This window comes from Podarcis melisellensis (genome assembly GCF_964234715.1).
Source record: "Podarcis melisellensis genome assembly, chromosome: 3".
In the NCBI taxonomy this organism is placed as follows: Eukaryota; Metazoa; Chordata; class Lepidosauria; order Squamata; family Lacertidae; genus Podarcis; species Podarcis melisellensis.
In genome coordinates, this window is record NC_138530.1 from 18280564 (window position 1) to 18305063 (window position 24500).

The 24500-nt window shown below is 45.2% G+C and overlaps 2 protein-coding genes and 1 long non-coding RNA gene across 8 annotated transcripts; 2 read left to right on the plus strand and 1 right to left on the minus strand.

The window, feature by feature from the left end:
• Positions 1-908: 908 nt before the first annotated feature.
• Positions 909-2984, minus strand: LOC309365974. Its single transcript, XR_014166337.1, has 2 exons — positions 2880-2984; positions 909-1624 (listed from the first exon to the last, which is right to left on the minus strand). It is a non-coding gene; the product is annotated as an uncharacterized lncRNA (long non-coding RNA).
• Positions 1553-11419, plus strand: PTCRA (pre T cell antigen receptor alpha). 6 transcript variants are annotated; one of them, XM_081904454.1, is made up of 7 exons: positions 1553-1673; positions 2201-2406; positions 5226-5411; positions 6886-7209; positions 7976-8017; positions 9444-9576; positions 10040-11419. In XM_081904454.1, the coding sequence occupies exons 3-7, from the start codon at positions 5345-5347 to the stop codon at positions 10185-10187; spliced, it is 714 nt and encodes a 237-aa protein (XP_081760580.1). In that variant the 5' UTR covers positions 1553-1673; positions 2201-2406; positions 5226-5344; the 3' UTR covers positions 10188-11419. The 6 variants fall into 6 exon arrangements, with proteins under 6 accessions (XP_081760580.1, XP_081760579.1, XP_081760583.1 ...); XM_081904453.1 differs by lacking the exon at positions 1553-1673 and having other exon boundaries at positions 2127-2406; XM_081904457.1 differs by lacking the exons at positions 1553-1673; positions 2201-2406 and adding an exon at positions 3106-3175.
• A 1117-nt stretch (positions 11420-12536) lies between these two features.
• Positions 12537-23854, plus strand: CNPY3 (canopy FGF signaling regulator 3). Its single transcript, XM_081904396.1, has 6 exons — positions 12537-12741; positions 14642-14765; positions 20731-20827; positions 20936-21058; positions 21838-21955; positions 22762-23854. The coding sequence occupies exons 1-6, from the start codon at positions 12621-12623 to the stop codon at positions 23010-23012; spliced, it is 834 nt and encodes a 277-aa protein (XP_081760522.1). The 5' UTR covers positions 12537-12620; the 3' UTR covers positions 23013-23854.
• The last annotated feature ends 646 nt before the right edge of the window (positions 23855-24500 follow it).

The window sequence follows — 24500 nt, forward strand, 5'->3', positions numbered from 1 at the left end:
TTAAGTTTTATGGTTTATTTTCTTATTAAAGTAGTTTTAACTGATTTTATTGCAACTTTTAAACTCTACTGCACACCACTTGGAGACGATGGTGTTAAAAGGGCATACAAATGATAGGATTTTAAGGTACCCCAGAAGTCATTCAGTCCAACCTCCTGCAATGCAGGAATCTCAGCTAAATATCATACCCACACATAGTTACCGTACTTTTCCCATAAAGACAAGCCAAGTCCCAGACTTGGGGAAAGAGTGTTTTAAGAGCGAGGACAAAATTTGCCCTCTAACCATGACACTGGGTGGCTGGAGCCATACTGGCAAGGATCCTGCAAAAGAGATGCACAGCTCTGCTTGCATGCCCACACCCGAGTCTCATATACAGCCCAAAACCGCTGCCTCTTTGCACCCATCCTAATGGTGGGAATTTTACAAGTAGCTATTTCCTAACGCAGCCTCAGCCGCAGGTGCACTTTCATGAATTGCCTTTTGTGCTCTTGGTTAAACTGCAGCGCGTCCGTTACTCAGGTGCATCCTTTGCTTAGCTGACTGCCAGCTGGAGGCCACCTTTGTGGCTTAGATATGTCAGCCAGTGATTGCCTTGAGCAGAAAGTTGAGGGGCTCTTATCTTTCTGCACTCCCTTTCCATTTTGGGTTTAAGCTGCTTCTGACCTCTCTAAAAAACAGGCCCCTGCCAACAAGTGAGACCCCAAGTAGGTATCGTTAATTGGATTCTCCTTTTTCTGGCTACAGGAAAATTGCTTTCATTTAAAATAATATGAACTGCACAACTGCAATTGTATTCTTGAAAACGCATGGGTGGGTGATTGGTGAAGCTTCAAAAGTCAGAAAGGTGGGGTGGGTATTTCAGGGTCCTTGCCTCTTCCCAGACAATGGACAATGCATTATACGAAATAATATGCAAAGTTGCTTTGTTTTCATAATTATGCAAACTACAGAATTCCACATTTCTGGGAGCAATCTTTGGATTGCTTGCATGCAGAAGCATTTTTCGGGTTCTTTCACGTTATTGTGATTTTAAATAAAGGACTGGCAGCCTTCAAAGCATACTTTAGTAAAGGACACATTTAATTATAAGTTGCAGAACTGATTCCAATGCAATAGCCTCTTGTCCTCAAGATCTATGACCATGAAGTTTAAAACCCCAAAAATGTGTACACACACAGCCTTTTTAAGTCCGCAAATCCATCAGGCTTGGTAAGTATTGCTTCTTTCTGGTGTGGAAGTAAGACAATAGGGCTTTCTAGTCATGATGCGTTGTTCTCCCAAGGTTTGGGTCTTCGGGCCATTTGAGATGGTGTAGGACTCCCATTTGTTGGGGTGATATTTAGCTTCTGCAGCCCGGGAATGTCTTGCCCAGCCTGGACCAGGCGGAAGATCTCAGAGAAAGACACAGAAGTATCTGGACTCTGAGGCTGGTCAGCTGGGCGCTCTTGAAGTTCTTCCTTCCTATCCTCCACAGTACTGGGAAGTGAGCTTCCTGTCCCTGCTGCTGTGGATTCCATGGTTTGGTGGATGGATACCTGATGTCCAGCTGCAAGAACCAGCTGTCTAATGTTCAATGTTCACTTTGGTATCAGAGAAAAGGAAGCACACCTCAGGAGCACACCTGAAAAGAGACATTTTCCAAATTAAAGAGAGGGCAATTCAAGCTCCAGGTCAGGTTCCTTTCCAATTCTTATAAGCGACTAAATTAGGCTTCGCCGTGAGTAGCTGTGGTCCACAATGTCTGGACCACAACGTCTGGACCTTGTCTCAATTCATAATCTTTATTTTATTTTAAAATATTAACATCATTTTTGTTTGCTACCACTTTGTTAGCTGCCTGAGGTGAATAAATAGATGTTAAAAGTGTGGAATATTTTATCTATATTTTATTTTAGAAATGAAATATGAATTTTCTTTTTTAAATAAATAAGGAAACTCTTATCTGCTTATTTAAATAAATACGGGTCTTCTTGGTAGCTTGGTCTTTGGAAATTCCTCCCTAGAGAAGCTATTCTGGCTCCTTTCTTGTTGTCCTTCCACCTGTAGGTGGAACTGACTATGTTTAATTAAAGTACTGGTGCTGTGCTGTGCATTTTTATTTTATTTTATTTTATATGCACACAAACACACACACACAGAGTTTTAATTCAATTTATGCTTAATTGCTTTTTAATTGCTCTTTCTATGTTTTTGCCAGGAACAGGCACCTGGTTTCCTGTACCCTCCAAGCGGTCTCCAGCCACAGCCCCCAGTCTGGGTGGCATTCCCCTTTTTCATGCATTTCAGTATACCACAAGCCAAAAAGGGCTTTTCAACCTCTCTGTTCCCCTCAGCTGCAGAAAACCTGGAAGGGGGCTTACCATCGGAGACCGAACAGGGGCAGGAAAGGACGGGCGTGGGCAAGTGGGAGTAGTTACACGTACTTCAAAGCTATCAAGGGGATAAACTAAAAGCGAATTGTACTTTTATGTTGTGGGCAATGCCCTGTGATCTTCGAGGGGAGGGCGGGATACAAATTTAATAAATTACACAGCGATATACTGTAGTGAAATTTGGGTGAGGAAATGAACGCTTTCACGATTCCTGCTAAATCTCTTTATTTAGAAAGAGCAGCTCCCATCAGCTCCCTGTGGCTTGACAAAGTACAGCCTCTTTCTCTTTTTTGGGTGGGTGGGTTAACCCCCAGAGGGCTCAGCCCCGACCCTCTCTCCCCGTTTACACGGAGGTAAGCGCCCCAGCGGTCCCAACCGGCCTACTCTGCAGGGAGGCAGCGCCCACGTGCCAGCCCCTTACACAGGCCCGCTGCCTCCCCCCCCCCCCATCGCCGAGGGTTGCCGAGAGGCGGAGCCCCCCCTAAGAGCCCCCCTCGCCCTTACCCTTTGCAAGCCGAATCCCCGCAGCCGGGCTGCTCCACTCCCGGCGGACGTCATGGAAAGCACCACCAGGGCAGCGAGGGGGGGGGCCGGGCCGTACCAAGAGCGATCTGTCGTCGGGGGAGGAGGCCTAGGAGGAAAACAGGGCTGCTGCGCCTAACTCACTTCTTTCCCTCCCCAGTTAGCAGTCCATGAATCCCGCACAAGCGAAATTTAAGTCGGCCAGCCGAGCTTTTTAATCGGGGAAGGGGCTGAATCTACATATGCAGCACCTGCAGACTGGATAAACAAACACACAAGTAAAAAAGGGGGTTTTTAATGTGCAGAGTAGACCCATTGAAAGCAATGTGCCCAATTTAGGCCTGGCTGCTGATTTCAGTGGGTCTACTTTGGGTACTCAACCCCGTACCTTCCAACATTTCTCTGATGAAAATAAAAAGGTAAAGGGACCCCTGACCATTAGGTCCAGTCGTGGTTGACTCTGGGGTTGTGGCGCTCATCTCACTTTATTGGCCGAGGGAGCCGGCATACAGCTTCCGGGTCATGTGGTCAGCATGACTAAGCCACTTCTGGCGAACCAGAGCAGCACACGGAAACGCCGTTTACCTTCCCGCTGGAGTGGTACCTATTTATCTACTTGCACTTTGACATGCTTCTGAACTGCTAGGTTGGCAGGAGCAGGGACCGAGCAACAGGAGCTCACCCCGTCGCAGGGATTAGAACCCCCGATCTTCTGATCGGCAAGCCCTAGGTTCTGTGGTTTAACCCGCGTCCCTCCTGATGAAAATAGGGATGTCCTATTCCATCATAATAATGGTTTTATTCTTTATACCCCACCCATTAAACATTTTTAAAAAACCTTCCCTATATAGAGCTGCTTTCAGATTTCTTCTAAAGGTTGTACAGTCACTTATCTCCTTGGCTCGGGGGTCGCCTACCCTCCCCATACCATCCCACATTTCTACGATGAACGTCCTAATGCATGGGTAGGCAAACTAAGGCCCGGAGGCCGGATCTGGCCCAATGGCCTTCTAAATCCGACCCATGGATGGTCAGGGAATCAGTGTATTTTTACATGAGTAAAATGTGTGCTTTTATTTAAAATGCATCTCTGGGTTGTGGGGCATAGGAATTCATAAATCCACCCAAATATATATATATATATAGTCGGCCCTGCACTAGGTCTGAGGGACAGTGGACCGGCCCCCTGCTGAAAAAGTTTGCTGACCCCTATAACGTTTCAGTATAAAATCAGAAACTGGAGCGGCTTCTGTAAATCCGGGGCTGTCCCTGGAAAATAGGGACACTTGAAGGGTCTGATAGCACTGGGTACTACAACCCAATGGGTTGACCCAAACGGAGAGTGGTGTGGAAGGAAAGCAGCTCACACCGATAAATTTTGCAGCCTCTGGTCTCTGGAGCAACTCACTGTGTACAGCTCCTCCCCTGAAAAGTCTCTCCAGAAAGTCTGGTCTGGGGACCATCTTTATTTCGTTTCATTTTATTTATTGCATTTATACCCCCCACCTTTTTCTCCAAGGAGCTCAAAGTGGCATACAGGGTTCTCTCCTGCCTCATTTAATCTCCACAACCACCCCGTGTGATAGGTTAGGCAGAGATAGACAGTGTCTCGCCCAAGGTCCCCCAGTGAGCTTCAAGGCCCAGTGGGGATTTGAACCCGGTCTGATATACTCCAACCACTGCACCGCACAGTCCTACTGCATGCAATGGGGCTACTTCTGAAAAGACATGGTTAGGATGGGCTGTACTGCATACTAAAAATATTAAAATCCTGCAGCACAAAAAGCTGAATTCTGCAGCTTGCATGACTCATGTAACCTGGACTACTCTGTACAAATTTCTCTTATTGCATAATTATTTTTTCAATTTCACATAATCATGGATTGTTCTATGGGATACCAATATGATACATGCATCATCTGCAATGCAGGCAAATAGTAGGATGATTTAATCAGGAAAACAACAGGTGTAAAATATATTTGAAACCATCCCTCAGCCTTGATCCAAACTCTGTCCCCTACCCCATTAACACTTTAAAAAATAATAAAAAAAAAAATCTGAGAGACCCTGGCTAGAGACTTCCCATTTTGTGCCTTCCTTGGCTGTGAGATTTTCGGGTGCGTTCTGGACCTGCTGCCCTATTCAGTGCTTTCTCTAGTAGGAGATATGTCTCTCAAATAAATGTGCAAGCTTTCGGAGTACCACAGGACGCTGCAATTGTTATGTCAAGTACTGGTGGTACTCACATAAGCCAGTCACACAGCTAAAATAATCAAAAAGTGTGCTTTAAAAAATCACACCAAAACAACACCGTTGTTTACCAGGGAGCAGCTGTGCAACCGTTAGCTGCGGGAAAGGAGTACTGAGGTCAGAGAGGAAGAGAGGTAGGTTGAGCACGTTGCCTGCTAGTCTAGCGCACTCTCTGTGTAGCTGCTCATCCTCACAAGATGTCTCCAGCTCTCTACCTTACGTTCCAGCACCTCCTGACCAGTGCAGCACTCCAGCTTCTGACCTGTGAGTAAAACACCATAGCTTATTTGCTTGCTTGTTGGGGATGAGTGTGACAGTATCATTCAGAAGGCGGGGGGACTGCACTGGCTCCCGGTGCAGTACAGGGTCAGGTTTAAGGTGCTGGTTTTAACCTTTAAAGCCCTATGTGGGCTAGGACCCATGTACCTACGGGACTGCCTCTCCTGGTATGCCCCGCAGAGGACCTTAAGGTCCACAAATGACAACATTTTGGAGGTCCCAGGTCGCAAGGTGGTTAGATTGGTCTCAACTAGGGCCAAGGCCTTTTCAGTACTGGCTCCGACTTGGTGGAACGCTCTGTCACAAGAGACTAGGGCCCTGCGAGACTTGACATCTTACCGCAGGGCCTGCAAGACAGAGCTGTTCCGCCTGGCCTTTGGTTTGGACTCAGTCTGACCCTTATGTTTTCCTCCCCTTATGGTCTTGATTTATCGGCTACTTTTAAAATGAGGCTGCATTTTAAATTGCATTTTAACCTGCATTTTAAATTGGTTTTTTTCTTTTTTCTTTTCTTTTTCCCCTATTATGTTTTTACTGTGATTTTATTTGTGTTAGCCACCCATCTCTGGCCAGGGAGGGTGGGGTATAAATAAAAATTATTATTATTATTATTATTATTATTATTATTATTATTATTATTATTAAATAAAATAACTTGGGATCTGCAATTTTAAAATTGTCCCACAGGGGCCTAAAGTCTGCACTAAAGTTTAGAGTCCAAACAGAAACAAAACAAATTATATTTGACCAAAATTGTGCACTCAAAATTAATTATAGGACTGCAGAGTTGGAAGTGATCCCAAGGGTCTAACTCCTTGCAATGCACACCGTCCCCCATCCAGCTTGAAACCATACCGGACCCTGCATAGCTTTGCAAATGCAGTAGCAGTTTTATTGCTGCACCACCATGCTAATCATTACAATAGAATGTGTAGTACCTTAATTTTGCATCCTTTAGCCTGCAAAACCAGACATGGGGATGGGCAGGAATCAGAGTTTGTCCCAGCAGGAGGAAATGTTATAAAACCAAACATGCAAATGTTATAAAATGTTATAAAACCAAACATGCAAACCAGAGGCAGAGATGCCTGCCAGAGCTGTTTGCTTGGAAACTTTTCAGAAGTGTCTTATACAACCTTTGGGCCTTGGCAAGTGAGCAGCAAGAGTATTGCAGAGTGGGATGCAGGGGAATCATTGCCAGAAGTTCACCTGCCAGGACGCCCCTTTCTGCCTAGGGGAGTTGCTCCGACCCCTTGATCATTCATTGAATTGGAGAGAAACAGTGGGATGGGAAGAATCCCTGTTTTTATGGAAGACAGCTCAAAAGAAGTAAAAACCAAGCGAGGCTCCGCCAAGAAAGATTAAAAAAAAAAAATTATCTGCATAATTTGTGTACATGAAAACCAATAGCTCTCTGATCAAGTAGTTTTGCTCATGCATGTTTATAATAAACTCTCAGCAGGTCGCTTATCTTGGAGCTTAAACGCAACACTGGCACCGCCGCTCCATGTGATAGTAAACGGCGAAAGGAAGACCCTGGTAATTTGTCTGGTGAACGATCTCTCTGAGGAAGGACTGGGGGCCGTTCGGTTTTCCAACGGAAATGGGAGCATGCTGGAGTCTTTCACCTATGGGACTTCTAGGGAAGACGATGGGACTTTCAGCAGCATCTCTCAACTCTCCATCAGCACCAAAGAATTTGGATCATGGAGTACAGTCGCTTGCTACGTCGCGCCAAACGAAACTTCAAAGACATGGAGCACCACCTCCCTTCAACTCGCAGGTATTCATGATGGGAGTATGGACAGTAGATGTACTTTTAGTAAAGGTAAAGGGACCCTTGACCATTAGGTCCAGTCATGGCCGACTCTGGGGTTGCGGTGCTCATCTCACTTTATTGGCCGAGGGAGCCGGCGTACAGCTTCCGGTCATGTGGCCAGCATGACTAAGCCGCTTCTGGCGAACTAGAGCAGCGCATGGAAACGCCGTTTACCTTCCTGCCGGAACGGTACCTATTTATCTACTTGCACTTTGATGTGCTTTCAAACTGCTATGTTGGCAGGAGCTGGGACCGAGCAACGGGAGCTTACCCCGTTGCGGGGATTCGAACCGCCGACCTTCTGATTGGCAAGTCCTAGGCTCTGTGGTTTAACCCACAGCACCACCTGCATCCCCCAGATGTACTTTTAGGACCTCATAAATTAACAGTGCAACCCTATGCATGTCTAATTAGAAGTAAGTCCCATTGAGTTCAATGAGACTTACTCCCAGGTAAGCATGCATTGGAACGCAACCTCATGTATCTAAATTACTGTTATCCTGTTACATTTAAATCCTGCCTTTTTGCCAATGAACTCTCTCCTTCAAACTGATGTGTCCTAATACAATCAGTCGATCAATAAAGACATTTATGCACAAATTCCAGGCGCTTCAAATCAGTAAATTAATAACCTGGAAACTTATGAGGATATAACACAACCAAGGCAGGCATGCTACCAATCTTTCCCTTGCAATGTCTTCTCTAAGACATATTTTTTTCTTTCTTACAGAAGAAAATATGGGAGATCTCTGCCTGAGCGAAAAGCAAGAAGGTAAGAACAACAATGCATTCTCCTTCCAATCTCAGTTATACTAAGAGCTCAGTTCCGAACCTGGTGTTTTGGGGGCAGGAATTCAGACAAAGCTGTTGTAAGTATCCAAGGCTAGTGTTTGGACCCTTGTGCCATGACGAACAACTAAATTCCAGATTCAAATATCCTCATAGAACACAATTTGAACTATTATGAATGAAGCAGATTAGAGAGGAAGGCCACAGCTGCAATTCTATCCACACCTATAGGGTCGGTGCCAGAGGTCAGGGGGTCTTTGGCATAGTGTTGCCCGTGCCCTCCAACCCACTCCCAAAGCATTGGTTGGCATCCATCTGTCTCGGGGGACAATGGAAGAGTGCGCCTGCTGTAAGGTTACAGCGCCTGCTGTGGCTGTAGAGACCAATTCAGAAAAGACATGTTTTGTTGCAGCTGGGGCAGATGATGGCACTCGGTTGTGCATATGCAGATCCGGTTGTTCTCTGTCCACTCTCCCAGTAGTCCTTTCTTCTATGGTCACCGCTATGGACGCACAACCTGTGTGTCTCCAGGTACTGCAGTTGTCTGCAAGGGAGTCTCACATGGTGAGATTGGTGTTGCCAGCTTTCATATCACTTCTTTGTAGTGCAGAGCTGCTCCGCCATCAGGCCTGGTGCCTGAAGCCAGCTCCCAATAGAGCACATCCTTGGGGATCCTGCCATCTTCCACTCTGTGGACATGATGCGCCTGGGAAGCAAGTGCGCCTGGGAATCAATTTTTGCTAACTGAATGAGAAATTGAGGATAAAAGACTTGGTAGGGCCTTGCGCCCAAAGATGAACAACAAAACCAAAGACAGAGCTAATATAAGGGCTGGTCACCCTTTGAGTGCTTGTAGAAGTAGGAAAAAGAGAGAGTTAGAATTACAAAATCTGCTATCCTCTTGTTAAGAGTTGATAATGAAAAGTGTAAACTCTAAATTGTCTGGAACTACCTTATCAATCAGGATGCAGGTGCCACAGAGCCTAGGGCTTGCTGATCATAAGGTTGGTGGTTCGAATCCCCACGACGGGGTGAGCTCCCGTTGCTCGGTCCCTGCTCCTGCCAACCTAGCAGTTCGAAAGCACACCGGTGGAAGTAGATAAATAGGTACCGCTCCAGCGGGAAGGTAAACAGCTGTGTTTTTAAATGAGTAGAATGTGTGCTTTTATTTAAAATGCATCTCTGGGTTATTTGTGGGGCATAGGAATTCACTTTCATTTTTTCCCTTCAAAATATAGTCTGGCCCACCACATGGTCTGAGGGACAGTGGACTGGCCCACAGTGGAAAAGGTTGCTGACCCCTGATCCAGAGTATTGGGTGGGGCGGGGTAGAGCACAAAAGTGGCTGGGGATATAGTTCTTCTGTGGATATTACTCTGCCTTATTCTTTTTTCTTTTTGTGGTGGCAGCCCAAGAAGAGTCATTGTTCATTGAAGATCTGCATAGCCGCTCACAGATCTTACTTCTTCTGGCTATCAGAATGTTGTTGTTCAAGTTGCTCCTGTTTGACGTGTTGATGACCTGCTGCATTGTTTACAAGAGGTAATAATGACCACAACATCCAATGTATAGACCTAGTCCAGATATAAAGCTAAGCCAAACCATGGACTAGAACGAGCAAGCAAATGTGCAGTTTCCTGGATCACAGATTGTGGTAGCAGTGTACCTCTCTCATTCCGCTGCTGCCACGCTACCCAGAGCTATGCCATGGTTTGGTTTAGCATCACATCCAAAGCCAGGCTCATGGTTTGCCTCACTTCAGACAAACCACAATGTTTGTTCCTGGTTTACTGCTTATGGTTTGTCTGGGAGAAACACAAGCATAGATTTGGATGTAATGCTAAGCCAAACCATAGCTCAGCCATGGGTAGAACAGTGGCAGCAGAAACACCACTGAACTCCTTGAAGAAAGGGTATGGTGTTAAGATGATGATGGTGATGATGATGATGATGATGATAGTAAAGTTCGGCTCCCAACCTGCTGTAATCTTCCCTCTCCTTTCAGGGAAGATATACCGTTGCACCTGAAGCCTTCCAACTTTTCTGCAGTTCATCCACACAGAGTCAGAACTGCTTCTGTCACAGAAATTGTTGCTATGAAAAGCACAGAGCAATGGACTAGGGGGAAAGGCAACTTTCACATATCTGGCTGAAAAGAAGGAACTCCATATGGAAGCAGAATATGTGTCCTGAAGATGGAAGCATTCACTTGAACAAAAGAGGGAGAGACTAGCCTGGTTTGAATACAGGCTGAAAAACAGGCTTTTGGTTTCCTTTCATCTGTCTCTGCTGTGACCTTTGATTTGAGTTCTTTGATGCTGAACACTAATCGGACAACTAAGCCAGGTATCCAGGCTGTAGCAGTACATGAATAACAAGGCTTGACACCCTTTCGATATTCTTGTGTTGTAAGCGCAGTATGTGATGCCCTGAGAAGAATGTTTCTCTCTTGAATATTGCCATGTGATATTTCTTTGTTCATAATTGTACATATCGTCTTGCTTGCATTGTCCTCAAATATACAGCTTGTTGTCATCTATATGAGAGAATGCCTAAGGCAGGGGGTCAGAAACCTGTGTCCCCCCTCCAGATGTGGCTGGGCTATAACTCCCATCATTCCCGACCATTGGCTGGGGGACCTGGGGCTGATGGGAGTTGGAGTCTAATAACATCTGGAGGGGCATGGCTTCACTTAAGAAGTGGATGGTGTTTTTCAGCCCAATGACCATGTTCCTTCCAGGCGCCGCATAACAGTTCATGTGTGGTGAAGGTGGGTGCAGCCAGTTACTCGCTGCTTTCCAGCCAGACAAGCAAAGAGGTATTTATCACGTTTCAAGGGCATTTTCCAGGGGCAGTGAGGGGTGTGGCCTGGGGGGCCTGAGAGTTGGGCAACCATATTCAGCCCCCTGAGCTTGAGGTTCTCCACTCCTTTCACTGCAGTAGGGAGTGAGGTTCTGGGTTTTCAGCCCTTCCAAAGTAGCAAAATATTAATTGCATAAGAAGTCATTAGGTGCAGGATCACAAGTGCATCGTCATTGCTCAGCATCTGCAACATCATGTCACAGTGGTACCCTGCCTATGTGAAACAACAGCTGTCACAGGATAAACGGCACAGATAGACATCACACCATCTTTAGCAAGCAGGGCTCCAGTTCTGAATCCTGGCAGATCAAAGGAGGAAGGTGAATGCAAGGGAGGCATGGGATAGGGGTTGTTTCTTCCCTACATTCTTGGGACTGTTACTTAACAGACATATGAATACAATTAAATGCTCTGTGTGTGCTTACAGAACAGCCAAAGCATGTCTAGCATTTTTATGAGGATTTATGCAGCAATTGTGGATTGTAACAACAATCACAAAAACCCTCTTTCTTTTTGTATTTTACAGGTGCTATAAATCTGTTTAAAAATTAATTACTTAATTTTTAAATAATAATAATTATAATATTTATACCACACCCGATACAGGGTTGCCTTCAGATGTCTTCTAAAAGTCAGGTAGCTGTTTCTTTCCTTGACATCTGATGGGAGGGCATTCCACAGAGCAGGCACCACTACCCAGAAAGCCCTCTGCCTGGATGCTTGCAACAAGAATGTATGGAGCAGGTAGGTAGCCAGCAGAGTGTTGGCGATTACGCATGCTGCCAAAATACGAACTCGCTATGTAGCAAGCCCCTCTCCACCTCAGTCCTCCCATCTGCAGTTGAAAAGCCAAAGCTGGGAACTGACAGAAGCCAGCCTGCCTCTTAAGCAACTGCTGCAGGTTTTGGGATGGGAGAGAGTAAAAAACAACGAGTAGCTGCGTATATCCTAACCATCTCAGTAAGTTTAGGTTATTGTTTTAATAAGTTCGCAAACCGTCTAGAACACTTAAGTTGATGGGCAGCATATAATGTCATTAAGTAAAAAGTAACAACAAAGACCCTATATATGTCACGCCAGAAGCGGTTTAGTCAGAGATGAGCACAACAACCCCAGAGTCGCCTTTGACTGGACTTAACCGTCCAGGGGTCCTTTACCTTTTACCTTATCCCACTGAGTAGGAGCCAACTTAACCCCATGTAAATGACTACACAGGATCGCAGCCTGAGAACGCAAAGTAAAAGAACCGCCGCCCTGGAACTGGATAAATGGAAAATCTGAAAGGATGGGAGGAGCATTCTCCCTACTCCCCACCCCTGGCGCGTTACCTGCGCCAAATATTTGTGAATGCCTTTTTTACAAAAATGAATGGAGTGAGCATTACAGGGCTGAGACGAACGGAGGCGAGGACCAATCACAGGACAGCGCTGGCGGCACTCCCATTGGCTGACCTGAGGGGAAAGCGAAACTGCTCCATTGGGGAAGCGAGAGAGCGCCCCACCCCTCTCCGCTCCTGATTGGCTGACATCTCAAAAGAACGGGAGCCTCGCGCCGGCCCGTTGGCCTCGGCGTGACACGTTCCCGGCCGCCATTGGCCAAGGGCTCCGGTTGTTATAGCTACACTGAGGGAAAGGGAAAGGGGGGAGGTTCCCGGAAGCGCGGTGCCGCGCTCTGGAGGGCTGTAGCGGCGTGGCGGCCTCTCGCGGGGGTCTCCTCCTCCCTCCATGGCTCCCTGGGGTCCCGCCGTCGCGCTCTGGCTCGCGCTGCTGGTAGGCCCGGCGCCTGGGCGCGGAGGGGCCGTTGCCGAGGACAGCGAGTGGGTCAAGCTGCCCAGCAAATGCGAAGGTGAGCAAGGGAAGCCCCCCCCAAAAAAACCGTTATTGCAGAGCTGTGGGGGGAGGGGAGAAATCAGTGCCTGTGTTTTGATTTTCCTCATCCCCCCTGCTCCTCTTTTCTTTCGTGTCGTGTGAATTATTGTTATTAATATTCATTTATTACATTTGCATACCGTCCTTCATCCAAAGATCTCGGGGTGGTTCACCCCGAGTGCAAGTACAGAAGCAAAACAAACCGATAACTCCCACCCCACCCACAAACACATTTAAAAGGACATAGAATGATGATGATGTTGATGATGAAGATGAAAAGCCTGCAGTTGGGAGCCTTTTTCGATGAAGGGTGGGGCCACAAATGCCCAAAATAAAATACAGTGGTACCTCGGGTTAAGTACTTAATTCGTTCCGGAGGTCTGTTCTTAACCTGAAGCACCACTTTAGCTAATGGGGCCTCCTGCTGCCGCTGCACTGCCAGAGCAAAATTTCTGTTCTCATCCTGAAGCAAAGTTCTTAACTTGAAGCACTATTTCTGGGTTAGCAGAGTCTGTAACCTGAAGCGGATGTAACCTGAAGCGTCTGTAACCCGAGGTACCAATGTAAAAGGGGTAGTCAAAAACAGGGGGCTGAAGCTTCCTATGGGGAAAGGCTGTAGCTCAGTGGCAGAGCGTCTTTCTTGCAAGCAGAAGCTCCAAGTTTGGTTCAGTCCCTGCTGGCATCTCCAGGTAGGTCTGGGAGAGACTCCCTGCCTGAAATCTTGGGGTGGTGCTGCTTGTCAGTGTAGACAGTACTGAGCAAGATGGACCAGTGGTCTGACTTGGAGTAATGCAGCTTCCTATGTTGAAAACCACATATTGTCCAGCCGTAGACATCACTACATAAGGTTATAGGTAAAATGATGGGGAATCGGCGACACTCAGAATTTTACTGGGTGACAACTACCATGATCCCAGATCTTTCTTGATACTGGCTGTGGCTGTTGGGGGTTGGAGTCTGACAGCTTCTGGGGGGCCACAGGTTCCCCTCTCTTGACGAAGGACTTCCAGCACGAAACAATGACAGGCGTACAGGTGGACTAGCTTATGCAGGGGCACTTATATAAGGTAAGGCTGTCAAGAGTGAAAAGGGGATCTGAGAAGCGCCTTGTCACTAAAAATGGAACTTAACAAGTTAAAGAGGAACAGAGAGAACTATGAGCCGGAAGTTGCAGAAGAGGTTCACTGAAGTGAAAGCCGGAGTGGTATTTAGGTAGAGGGTTAGAGCTGCCTTCAACCTGCTGCACTGTTATTGGGGATCATCCCTGACGGTTAGGCTGGCTGGGGCTGATGAATCCAACAACATCTGGAAGGCTGCTGCCAGCCCCAGCCAGCACAGCCAGTGGCCAAAAATGAGGGATTTGTAATCCCAACAGGTTCCCTATCCCTGCCCTATTTTCTCCAAATATAAAGGTCCCTAGCCATTAGGTCCAGTCGTGGCCGACTCTGGGGTTGCGGCGCTCATCTTGCTTTATTGGCCGAGGGAGCCGGCGTACAGTTTCCGGGTCATGTGGCCAGCATGACTAAGCCGAACCAGAGCAGCACACGGAAACGCCGTTTACCTTCCCGCCGGAGCGGTACCTATTTATCTACTTGCACTTTGACGTGCTTTCGAACTGCTGGGTTGGCAGGAGCAGGGACTGAGAAACAGGAGCTCACCCCGTTACGGGGATTCGAACCGCTGACCTTCTGATCGGCAAGTCCTAGGCTCTGTGGTTTAACCCACAGCGCCACCCGCGTCCCTGCTCTCCAAATATACACCATTGTTTTATTTCAATACGGCCTGCACTGTAAACTCTGTTATCTGCTTACCTACTGGCTTTTGATCACCAGTTAAAATATGTGAGTGGTTACTAACTGGTTCTTTTCTGTCTTTAGTTTGCAAGTACGTGGCTTTGGAACTGAAATCCTCCTTCGATGAAACTGGCAAGACCAAGGAGGTGATTGACACGAAATACGGCTTTTTGGATGGCAAGGGATCCAAAATCAAGTACACAAAATCGTAAGTGAATGAGGCTGTTGAGAGACCCTTGGAGGCAGCCGTTCTTCACCTTGTACATTATTGCGATATCTTGGTCAGTAAGTAATTCAGAGAGGGTGTTAACTCTCCTGAATCTTACTTTTCTCTGCCAGGATATAAAATGCAAAAAAAGTCACACCCATAAGTCACTTGCCACCCGTTCATGCAAGGAAGGAAGGTTTCTTATTCCTTCTGCAGGATTAATTGAGCTCTTTGGTTGTGCAGTATGCAATTTATAGGACTCCCCCAACATGCAGGCAAAAAAGTGACCTTTCAGTAAATATTGGACACCCTAAGTTCCATTGAAATTTGGTGGAACTAACATACATAATTGGATGCTTTAGGTCCTATTCTTAGATGTGCCTAGTTCTTACTGTGTTTTGGGTTTCTAGTCCTCAATGTTATATTGGGTTTTGAAGAAGGTAGGACAGGTAACTCACAGATTGCATGAGGTGAAGTCCCAGGGGTGTATGTATATACACTGTCTATTGATTGAGACTGTGGAAAGGCGCATTTTCACAGTTTTTCTGGAAGGCTACATTCCAGATTCATAAGCTCTTACTAGCGAAGTCCCATAACACATGGAAATTGATCTCTTTTTTTTTTTTCCCCAAAAACTTTATTTATTTACAAAAAGAATACACAGCTTACATAGTACGGAATTTACATAGTATATAGTACAAATAAGTACAGAATAAAAGGGCGAAAAAGAAAAAAAAAGAACAAAAAAGGAAGAAAAAAGACAAAAAACAAAAGCCAAGACATAAAGAAGAGAATAGAAAAAAAAAGATAAATAAATAAATAAAATAATAGAACTTCCATCCAGCTCAGTCTTGGGATTTCCATTTCTTATGTTATTTCTACAGTATTCTTAAAGCGTTCTACATCGATGATATTAGTTATCGTCTACTGATAAATTATTTATTCCTTGAATCGTCTCGAAATAAAGTACAAATTTGTTCCACTCATCTTTGTGTTTGACTGCATTATTTGGTCTTATTTTCCTTGTTAGTCTCGCTAAATCAATATATTGGTATAGCTTTATTTGCCACTCTTCAATCGTGGGCAGATCAGGCGTTTTCCATTTTTGAGCGATTTGAATTCTTGCCGCAACCATGGCATATTGGACAAAGGTTTGATCTATTTTCTTTATTTCTTTACCCATCATACCTAAAAGAAACAGCTCAGGAGTTTTTGGGAAATTATACTTCAAAATTTTTTTCAGTTCCTCATAAATTTGTATCCAAAACTTCTTCACTACCTCACATGTCCACCAGGTATGAAAGAAAGTCCCCACCTTCTCCTTACATCTCCAGCATATATTATCAACAGTTTTATACATCTTTGATAACTTTGCCGGAGTTAAATACCAGCGGTATACCATTTTCTCTAAATTTTCGCGAAGGGCTACACAGGCTGTAAATTTTACACCTTTTGTCCAAAGCGACTGCCAATTATTATAGTCTATAGTATGGCCTAGATCTTTTTCCCATTTTAGCATCATTCCCTTCACCCGGTCTTCTTTAGTGTCCCATTCCAGTAGTTGCTTATACATTTTGGAGAGAATTTTATCATTACTTTCCAAAATTTCTACCTGGAACCTTGACTTTTTTTCGCTCATCCCCGTTCTCTTATGCTCCCCCCATAAAGCAGTAATCTGGTAGAAGCGCAGCCATTCTTTTATTTTATCTTTCAGGTCCTCATAGGGCTTCACCCTCCATCCTTCTTCTGTTTTTACTAGAAGGTCCTCATATGTGTATTTATCCTCATTCATGTTAATTTTTTTTATTCCAATTATATCACTTGGGGAGAGCCACCATGGGATACCCTTTTCAATCAGTTTCCTATATCTCTTCCACACCTCCAATAATGGCCCTCTAATTATATGATTGGAGAAGCCTCTATGGATCTCTCCTTTTTCCTGCCAAAGGTACGCGTGCCACCCGAATCTGATATTAAATCCCTCTAAATCCAAAAGGTCTGTATTTCTAAGGGTGGCCCACTCCTTTAGCCAACATAGACAGGCTGCTTCGTAATATAGCTTGATATTTGGGACAGTGAATCCGCACCTGTCTCTTGAATCTGTTAAGTATTTGAGCTTTATTCTGGCTTTCTTCCCCTGCCAGATAAACCTGGTCAGGGTTTTTTGCCAATTTTTGAAAAGAGCGGTGCCTTTAATAACCGGGATGTTTTGGAACAAAAATAATAATCTCGGAAGGATGCACATCTTAATTGCGGACATCCTCCCTGCCCATGAAAGCTTCAATCTATGCCAAGTGTCTATATCCTTTTTAATGTCCTGCCAGACCTTACTATAATTATCTTCAACCAGGTTTATATTTTTTGGTGAGAGCCATATTCCAAGGTATTTAACTTTATTCACGATTTTAATACCAGTCTTTTCTTCTAGTTCGGTTTTGTCCTGTTCAGTCATGTTTTTTACTAGACTTTTTGTTTTTTTTCCTGTTTAATTTAAAGCCTGATAGTCTGCCAAAGTCCTCTAGAAGTTCTATCACCTTGCTTGCGCTTTCTACTGGGTTCTCCACAGACAGGACTAGGTCATCAGCATATGCCTTAAGCTTAAATTCTTTCTTCCCAATTCTTATCCCCTTCACATTAACTGCCTCTCTTATTCTATTCGCAATTATTTCTAAAACCATTATAAATAATAAGGGGGATAATGGACAGCCCTGCCTTGTGCCTTTCTCAATCTTAAAGGGTCTGGTCAAATTGTCGTTTATAATCAACCTTGCCTGTTGTTCTGTATATATTGCCCTGATCCCTTTCATATAAGGGCCTTCAATACCTGCCTTTTCCAAACAATGTGATAAGAATTCCCATGAGACATTGTCAAATGCCTTTTCGGCATCTATAAAGATCAGTGCTGCAGGGACATCTATTCTCATATCTAGGTACTCAATGATATTTATAATGTGGCGGACATTTTCTCTCAGGTGTCTGTTCGGTAAAAATCCCACTTGGTCTTTATGTATATACTCCTTCAAGAGTTTCTTAAGTCTATCGGCCATGATATTAGCAAAGATCTTATAATCGTTGTTCAGTAGAGAAATAGGTCTATAATTTTTTATATCTGTTTTATCTTTCTCTGTCTTCGGGATCAAAGTTATATACGCCATTTTCCAGGAGGCTGGGATCTTCCCTACCTGGAAGATATTATTAAACAACTCTTTAAGCACTGGGGTTAGATGTTCCTCTAATGTTTTGTAATATTTTGCGGACAGGCCATCCGGCCCAGGGGCTTTCCCATTCTTCATCCTGTTAATGGCTTCCTTAATTTCGTCTACTGAGATCTCTTTGTTCAGTTGTGCTCTATCCTCCTCTGATATATATTTCCTTTCATTTCTATCCAAATAATTTTTAATTTCTATGCCTTTTTCACTACCTCTCTCGTACAACTTTTCAAAGAACTGCGTGAATCTATTTTCTATTCCCTCAGGTTCTTCTATGATATTATCCTCCGTTATTATTTTGTTTATCACGTTTTGTTTCTTACGTTTTCTTAGCTGCCAAGCAAGTAACTTCCCCATTTTGTTTGCTGACTCAAAGTATCTTTGTTTTGTAAATTTAATTTTCCACTCTATCTCCTGATTTAATATTGCTGAATATTGGGCTTGAAGCACCTTCAATACTCGGCTAGCGTCAGCGTCTGTAGGGTTCATGACCAGCTTTCTCTCATATTTTCTCAGATGTGCTAGAATATCCTCTTTCTTACGTTCCCTTACCTTTCTTCTATAATTATTTTGTTGTATTAGGAGGCCCCTCATCACCGCCTTACTGGCGTCCCAGACTACATCTATGGGGGTTTCTTTATTCAGATTAATCTCTAGATATTCCTTTAAGGAGCCTTTAATTCTTTCCTTCACCTCTTCGTTATCCAGTAAGTTCTCACACATCCTCCACCTGTATTGTCCCTTTCGTTCACTTATTATTGCTATATCTAGGGCGCAGTGATCAGATATTGTCCTAGGGAGAATTTCACATTTTTTTACCCTTAACGCGAGTATTCTTGTTAGCCAAATTTGATCAATTCTGCCCCAGCTCTGATGGGGTTCAGAATAATGCGTAAACTGTTTGAAGGTAGGATTTTTCTGTCTCCATATGTCAATTAAATCTAAATTTCCTTCCATGTCTCTGAATGATTTCGGCAGTTTCCCCCTGTCCAATTTCCCCTTCCTCTCACTCCTGTCCAGCTCCGGCACCGGGACACCATTCATGTCCCCTAGCAGGATTAACTTATAAGCTTCCAGCCCTAATAACATATTTTCCAGTTTCTCAAAAAACTCTGCTCTATTTGTGTTCGGAGCATAAACCGTCACGACATTGATTTTTCCCCCCCGGAAATTTAATTGGATCCCTAAGATTCTTCCTTCCTCATCTTTGCATATCAGAGTTGGTTCCCACTTCTCTTTAACATATATTACTACTCCTCTTTTTTTTTTAGCATCCGAATTGATAAAATCTACTCCTAACTTTTTGTTCACCAGTATATGTTTGTGTTTCTTAGCAATGTGAGTTTCCTGGAAACAAATTACATCATACTTCTTATTTTTCACGACTTTCTCAATTTTATTCCTTTTGACCTTCTCGTTCAGCCCATTTACGTTCCACGATAAAAGTTTTAGTGTGTGAGTTATTATTTACCTTTGTCTATTTCTAAACTATTAGCCGAGATCACAAACTATACTCTGTCGCCTTTGCTTCCTGGGAGCTCTCCCTCTTCTGCCGCGTCCCTTCCCACTGCGGCCTCCTCCTCTTCTTCATCAGATTCTGCTACCTCCTCTCCTAATCTCTTCTCCTCGTCCCTCCGGCCCCCTATCTCTCCTTCCTCTTCTTCCTCTCTCTTCCTTAATCTATTCTCTGCTTTCCCCAGTTCTTTTTCATATCTTCTCAAAAACTTATCCGCCTCTTGTACCTCCAACAATCTAAACTTTTTCTCTTTATAGAAGAAACTCATCCCTTCCGGGAACTCCCATCGAAATGGGACCCCATTTCTCTTCAGAGCTGCTGCCACCTGCCTGTATCCCTCTCTTTTACGAAGTAGCCTGACCGGTATTTCCTTATAAATGATTATGGGCCTTCCACCAATTCTTAATCTGGTATTATAGCTCTTCCTCAAAACAGAGTTTTTCATTTCCAAGGAGTTAAATATCACCAGACAATCCCCCAAAAATTTACTCGCTTTTAGATGTTTAGGCCTAGTCATTCTGTATACATTAACTATTGTAGATGCCATCTCTTCCTCCCTTACACCTAGCCAGTTGGAGAGTTCCTTTATCATCTTCCCTCTTATATCTTCGTTTCTATCCTCTGCTACCCCCCTGAATTTAAGATGAAGCTCTTTTAGCCTCATGTCTGCCATGGCTAAGTTATCCCATATTTTATCTTGAGAGATACATAACTCCCCCAGCTCTTCTTTTACCTTCTGTGTCTCCTTTTTTTGTTCCCTCATCTCTTTCTGTAGCTTTTTGTTGGATTCCTCAATCATATTAGACTTGGCGGTAAGGTCTTGAATTTTGGTTGAGAGTTCGCCGACTGCTCCTTCTATTTTCTTATCTATCAGCTCCTGAACCTGTCCTAATTTATTTTCCATATATAATATATTTTGCCTAAATTCTTCCTTTATTTTGGCCCACAGATTGTCTAAATCTTTGATTTCCTCTTGCCGCGACAGCTTTCTTTCCCCCGGTGTCCCGCCTCCTTTCCTCCCATCTCTCCCATCCTTTCCCGCCATTTCCAGGTCCCTTTTCTTTTACCCTTGTCTTAACTTCTTTCCCCCTTCCACCCTCATGGAAATTGATCTCAAGGAGTAAATTGTGAGTTGATAAAGTGCTGAGGTACATTCTACCAGCTGCTATTTTATATTTGTGTCATTGGACACTCATACAGAGATCTTGCCACTCACAAATACACTTTTTTCCCCCTGCAGGGACATTCGCCTTATTGAAGTGACAGAAAACATCTGCAAGAGGCTTTTGGAATACAACCTGCACAAAGAGAGAACGGGAAGCAACAGATTTGCAAAGGTTTGCAACATCTCTGGATTTCATCTTGAGCTACTTTTCTGCTTTTTGTTTTCTTTGCCTGTCTTGGCTCTTCCAGGATACACCACTAAACTCTCTCACTTCCTTTAGGGTATGTCTGAGACCTTTGAAACGCTGCATAACCTGGTACACAAAGGAGTGAAGGTGGTGATGGACATCCCTTATGAGCTGTGGAATGAAACCTCTGCGGAAGTGGCCGATCTAAAAAAGCAGGTACAGCCCTTGGCTTCACACTTTGTGAAGGCCACATGACTGATGGCGGCACAGCAGTTCCAAGTAACTGGAGCTCATGGTTGATCTCCTAGAACACCTTCACCAATCTGGGCCTCTCTGGATGTTTTGGACTACAATTCCCATCGGCCCAAGGCATCCGGGGAGCCCCAGATGGGTGAAGGCTGTCCTGGAGGATTCTCCTTTCGAACGGGAGAACTGAAAGCGAGAATTCTGCATTTAATGCTGAAACCACTGGCCTGTCAATCACATTTTTAGGGTGTGTTCCAAAGGTACATTTTCATGGATATTGGTGGGGGTGGAAAACTAGTGCATAACCTAGCTCAGGCACCCCAAACTCGGCCCTCCAGATGTTTTGAGACTACAACTCCCATCATCCCTAGCTAACAGGACCAGTGGTCAGGCATGATGGGAGTTGTAGTCCGAAAACATCTGGAGGGCCGAGTTTGGGGGTGCCTGACCTAGCTGAAGCAAGGCAGGTCTGGTGATCCGTGGTTAGATGAGAGACTGCCGGGGGATCCTTTTCATGCCACTTTGAATTTGTAGAGTTGGAAGGGAGGGTCACCTGGTCCGATCCCCCTGCATTGCAGGACTCGGAGGTCAGGTGAGATCTAAATGTAATGTAGCTTTGTCACAGCCAAGCCAGGGTTGCAGTGGCGATGAAGCCGTGGCAATGTGTGCAGACCTACTGGTGTGGTTGAAAACGCCACAAGTAGATATTTGAAGGAGGATTTCTCTCTCTTTTTTTCTCTCTCTGTTAGTGTGAGGTAATGGTGGAGGAATTTGAAGATGTGATCGAAGACTGGTACCGGAACCATCAGGAAGAAGACATTTCCCAGTTTCTCTGTGCAAACCACGTCTTGAAAGGAAAAGACACCAGTGAGTTATGTTTCCTGGGAAGTGGCAGGCCCTGTTATTGGGGTCCAGGGATATGTGCACGGGCGGCGGCCATTATAGGCGTGTTCAGTTAACATGTGGCCGCCGTGCAGGTCCTTTTGGACGTGGAAGAGGGTGGAATGGGGGTTGGGCAGACTGGGCTTATGCCAATGTACATGGGGGCTGGGAACAGAACCCCTGTGCAAAATGGCCACCACAAAACCATCCAAATGGTTTTCACTCGGGAATGGGGAACCTCTGCCCCAGGGGTTGTTGGACTTCAACTCCCATCAACCCCAGCCATCATGGCCAGTGGTCAGGAATGATGGGCATTGTAGTCCTCACGTTAATTTATCACATTTGCCTGTAGTCCACAGAGCTTGAAGCAGCTTGTTGCTTTCCTTCCCTTGTATTTTTTTACCCTCACAACACCACATTGAGAGCCAAGGGGTCGTGACTGACCCAAGGCTAGCTTGTGAGGTGAGTGACTGAAAGCAATGATTTCGGCCCAGGTTTTCTGTTCACCCAGTCATAGTCAATGTGCTGCCCTCCACATACTGTTGGACTCCAATTCCCATCATGCACAACCATGCTGGCTGGGGCTGATGGGACCCGGAGTCCAACAAAAACAACTGGGTGATACCACCAGATGTACTCACTAGTAACCTAAACTGAATGGAAACTTCATCTAAATAAATTAGGTGGCAAGTGGAAGCATGGGAATGTCGACTGGAATTATGTGCAGAGGGAGGAGTGAAGGCATTGCAAAATCCCATAATCTCCTTTTTCCACCCCTCTCCTCTCTCCAGGCTGCCTGACAGAGAAGTGGGCTGGCAAGAAAGGGGACGTGGCAAGTTCAAGGCCGAAGAAGTCTAAGAAGAAGGAGGGCAAAGGCAAGAAGGCTTCGAAAAGCAAAAAGAGCGGCAAGGACAAAGCAGGGCAAGAAGGGGAGGGTGAGAAACCGAGTCTCCAAGAAGTCCCTGACCAATCAGAGGAGCAGGATGAAGCAAAGGATGCTGGGAAGGAGGCTCCGCTCTCACACAGGCTGGACGAACTGTAGGCTAGGTGCCACCCACCCATGCTTTTCCTCGCGTGGACTCTCAAGCTTGTATTCAGGCCACTGAGAATTGCTTTCGCCCACCCGAGTTGCAAGATGGAGATTTCTCAGCCTCCTCGAGGGAGAAGTGCCAGGCTGTTCCTGACGGGCAAGGATCGTGGCCTTTCGAACTTTAGCCACCCAGTGTTATGGTGTCTCATCGCAGGTGCAGGGTGGGCCGAACCCAGCTAGCCCCTTGCCTGCTTAGAGGAGCAACCCAGGCAGAAGGAGGGCCTGAAGGACTGGCTGCCTAAGTCTGCGTGGCTGGTGTTAAAAAACTGAGCCCGCTGCTTTCATCAATTGACCCTCACCTCCACGAGCTTTGATCTGCTAAACGCAACTGGGGGGCGGGTGGAAGGTAAGGAGAAAGTTGTAAGAGATCCAGGTTGGGTTGCAAGGCAGCTCGCCTCTCCAGCCCATTTGACTGAAGCCATGATAACCTCTCTATAGCCAGCGTAGTAGGCTCTCAACTTGGTACATTCCCTAAGTCGATATTTTGGAAAGACCTTCTTTTCATCATGCAGATCACTGCGTTTGCTTGGAGGGAAATAAGGGCGAAGGTACTATTCGTGTAAGGGCACTGTGCTTCTGTTGCGATATCTTTTTGTTGTTTTGTTTTTGAATTACTCCTCACCTTAATGGATCATTTCCTGCAGTTGCTCCAGTCAGGAGAGAACTTGCAGGTTGATGATGTGTTTCTCTTGCCTCCCCTCCCTTAGAAACATGTGCTTTCTGTTGCTGCGATGACCATTCTTCCTGTTTCCCGAAGTCCTGCAAAGAGTGAAAATAAAAGAGTTTTTGAGTAATTTGTGCTCCATCCGGCCCTTCCATTGGCTTTCTTTCCCCGCACTGCTATATGAATGATATTTACCTTTGTGAATCTTTTGAGGAAAAGGTTGCAATATAGTCATAATAACCCTTGTTTCTTCCTTGGAAAATACATAGAGCAGAAGGAGGAAGTTGGAAGAGTGATGCTTTATTCCCTTTTCAGCTGTGTGATCTTTTCAAGGCTCAAGTTAATTCTGCTGGAAACAGGTTCTGGGAAAGTGATCTATTCTGGGGAGCCAGACTGATCCAGTGAAGAAGGAACCGACGGGCGCATGTGTGTCTGCAGCGCTTGCTCAAAAATCCTAAAAGCTTGGCTTCCCCTGGTGTAGATGGCCACTCTGTGAGAGGGACCAGTGGTATAAAGCAGTTTCTTACATTCCTTGGCTGGGCAAGTAGACCAGCAGCTGGCAGTCTCAGGGCTTTTTAAAGGGCAACTCAGTCCATTCTCATTTTTGTCAGAGCTTTTTAAAGAGATAGGCACTGTCCCCAGCAAATACCTGCCAGTCCTAAAAGTTGGACGTTCAGTTAAAGGTCATTTTCTGTGTTGAATACTTAGGAGAGCTTTCCTGCAATTCACCGCTGTGCTTCCTCTTCTGCACTTCCTCTTAAGCAAACAGCCTTTCC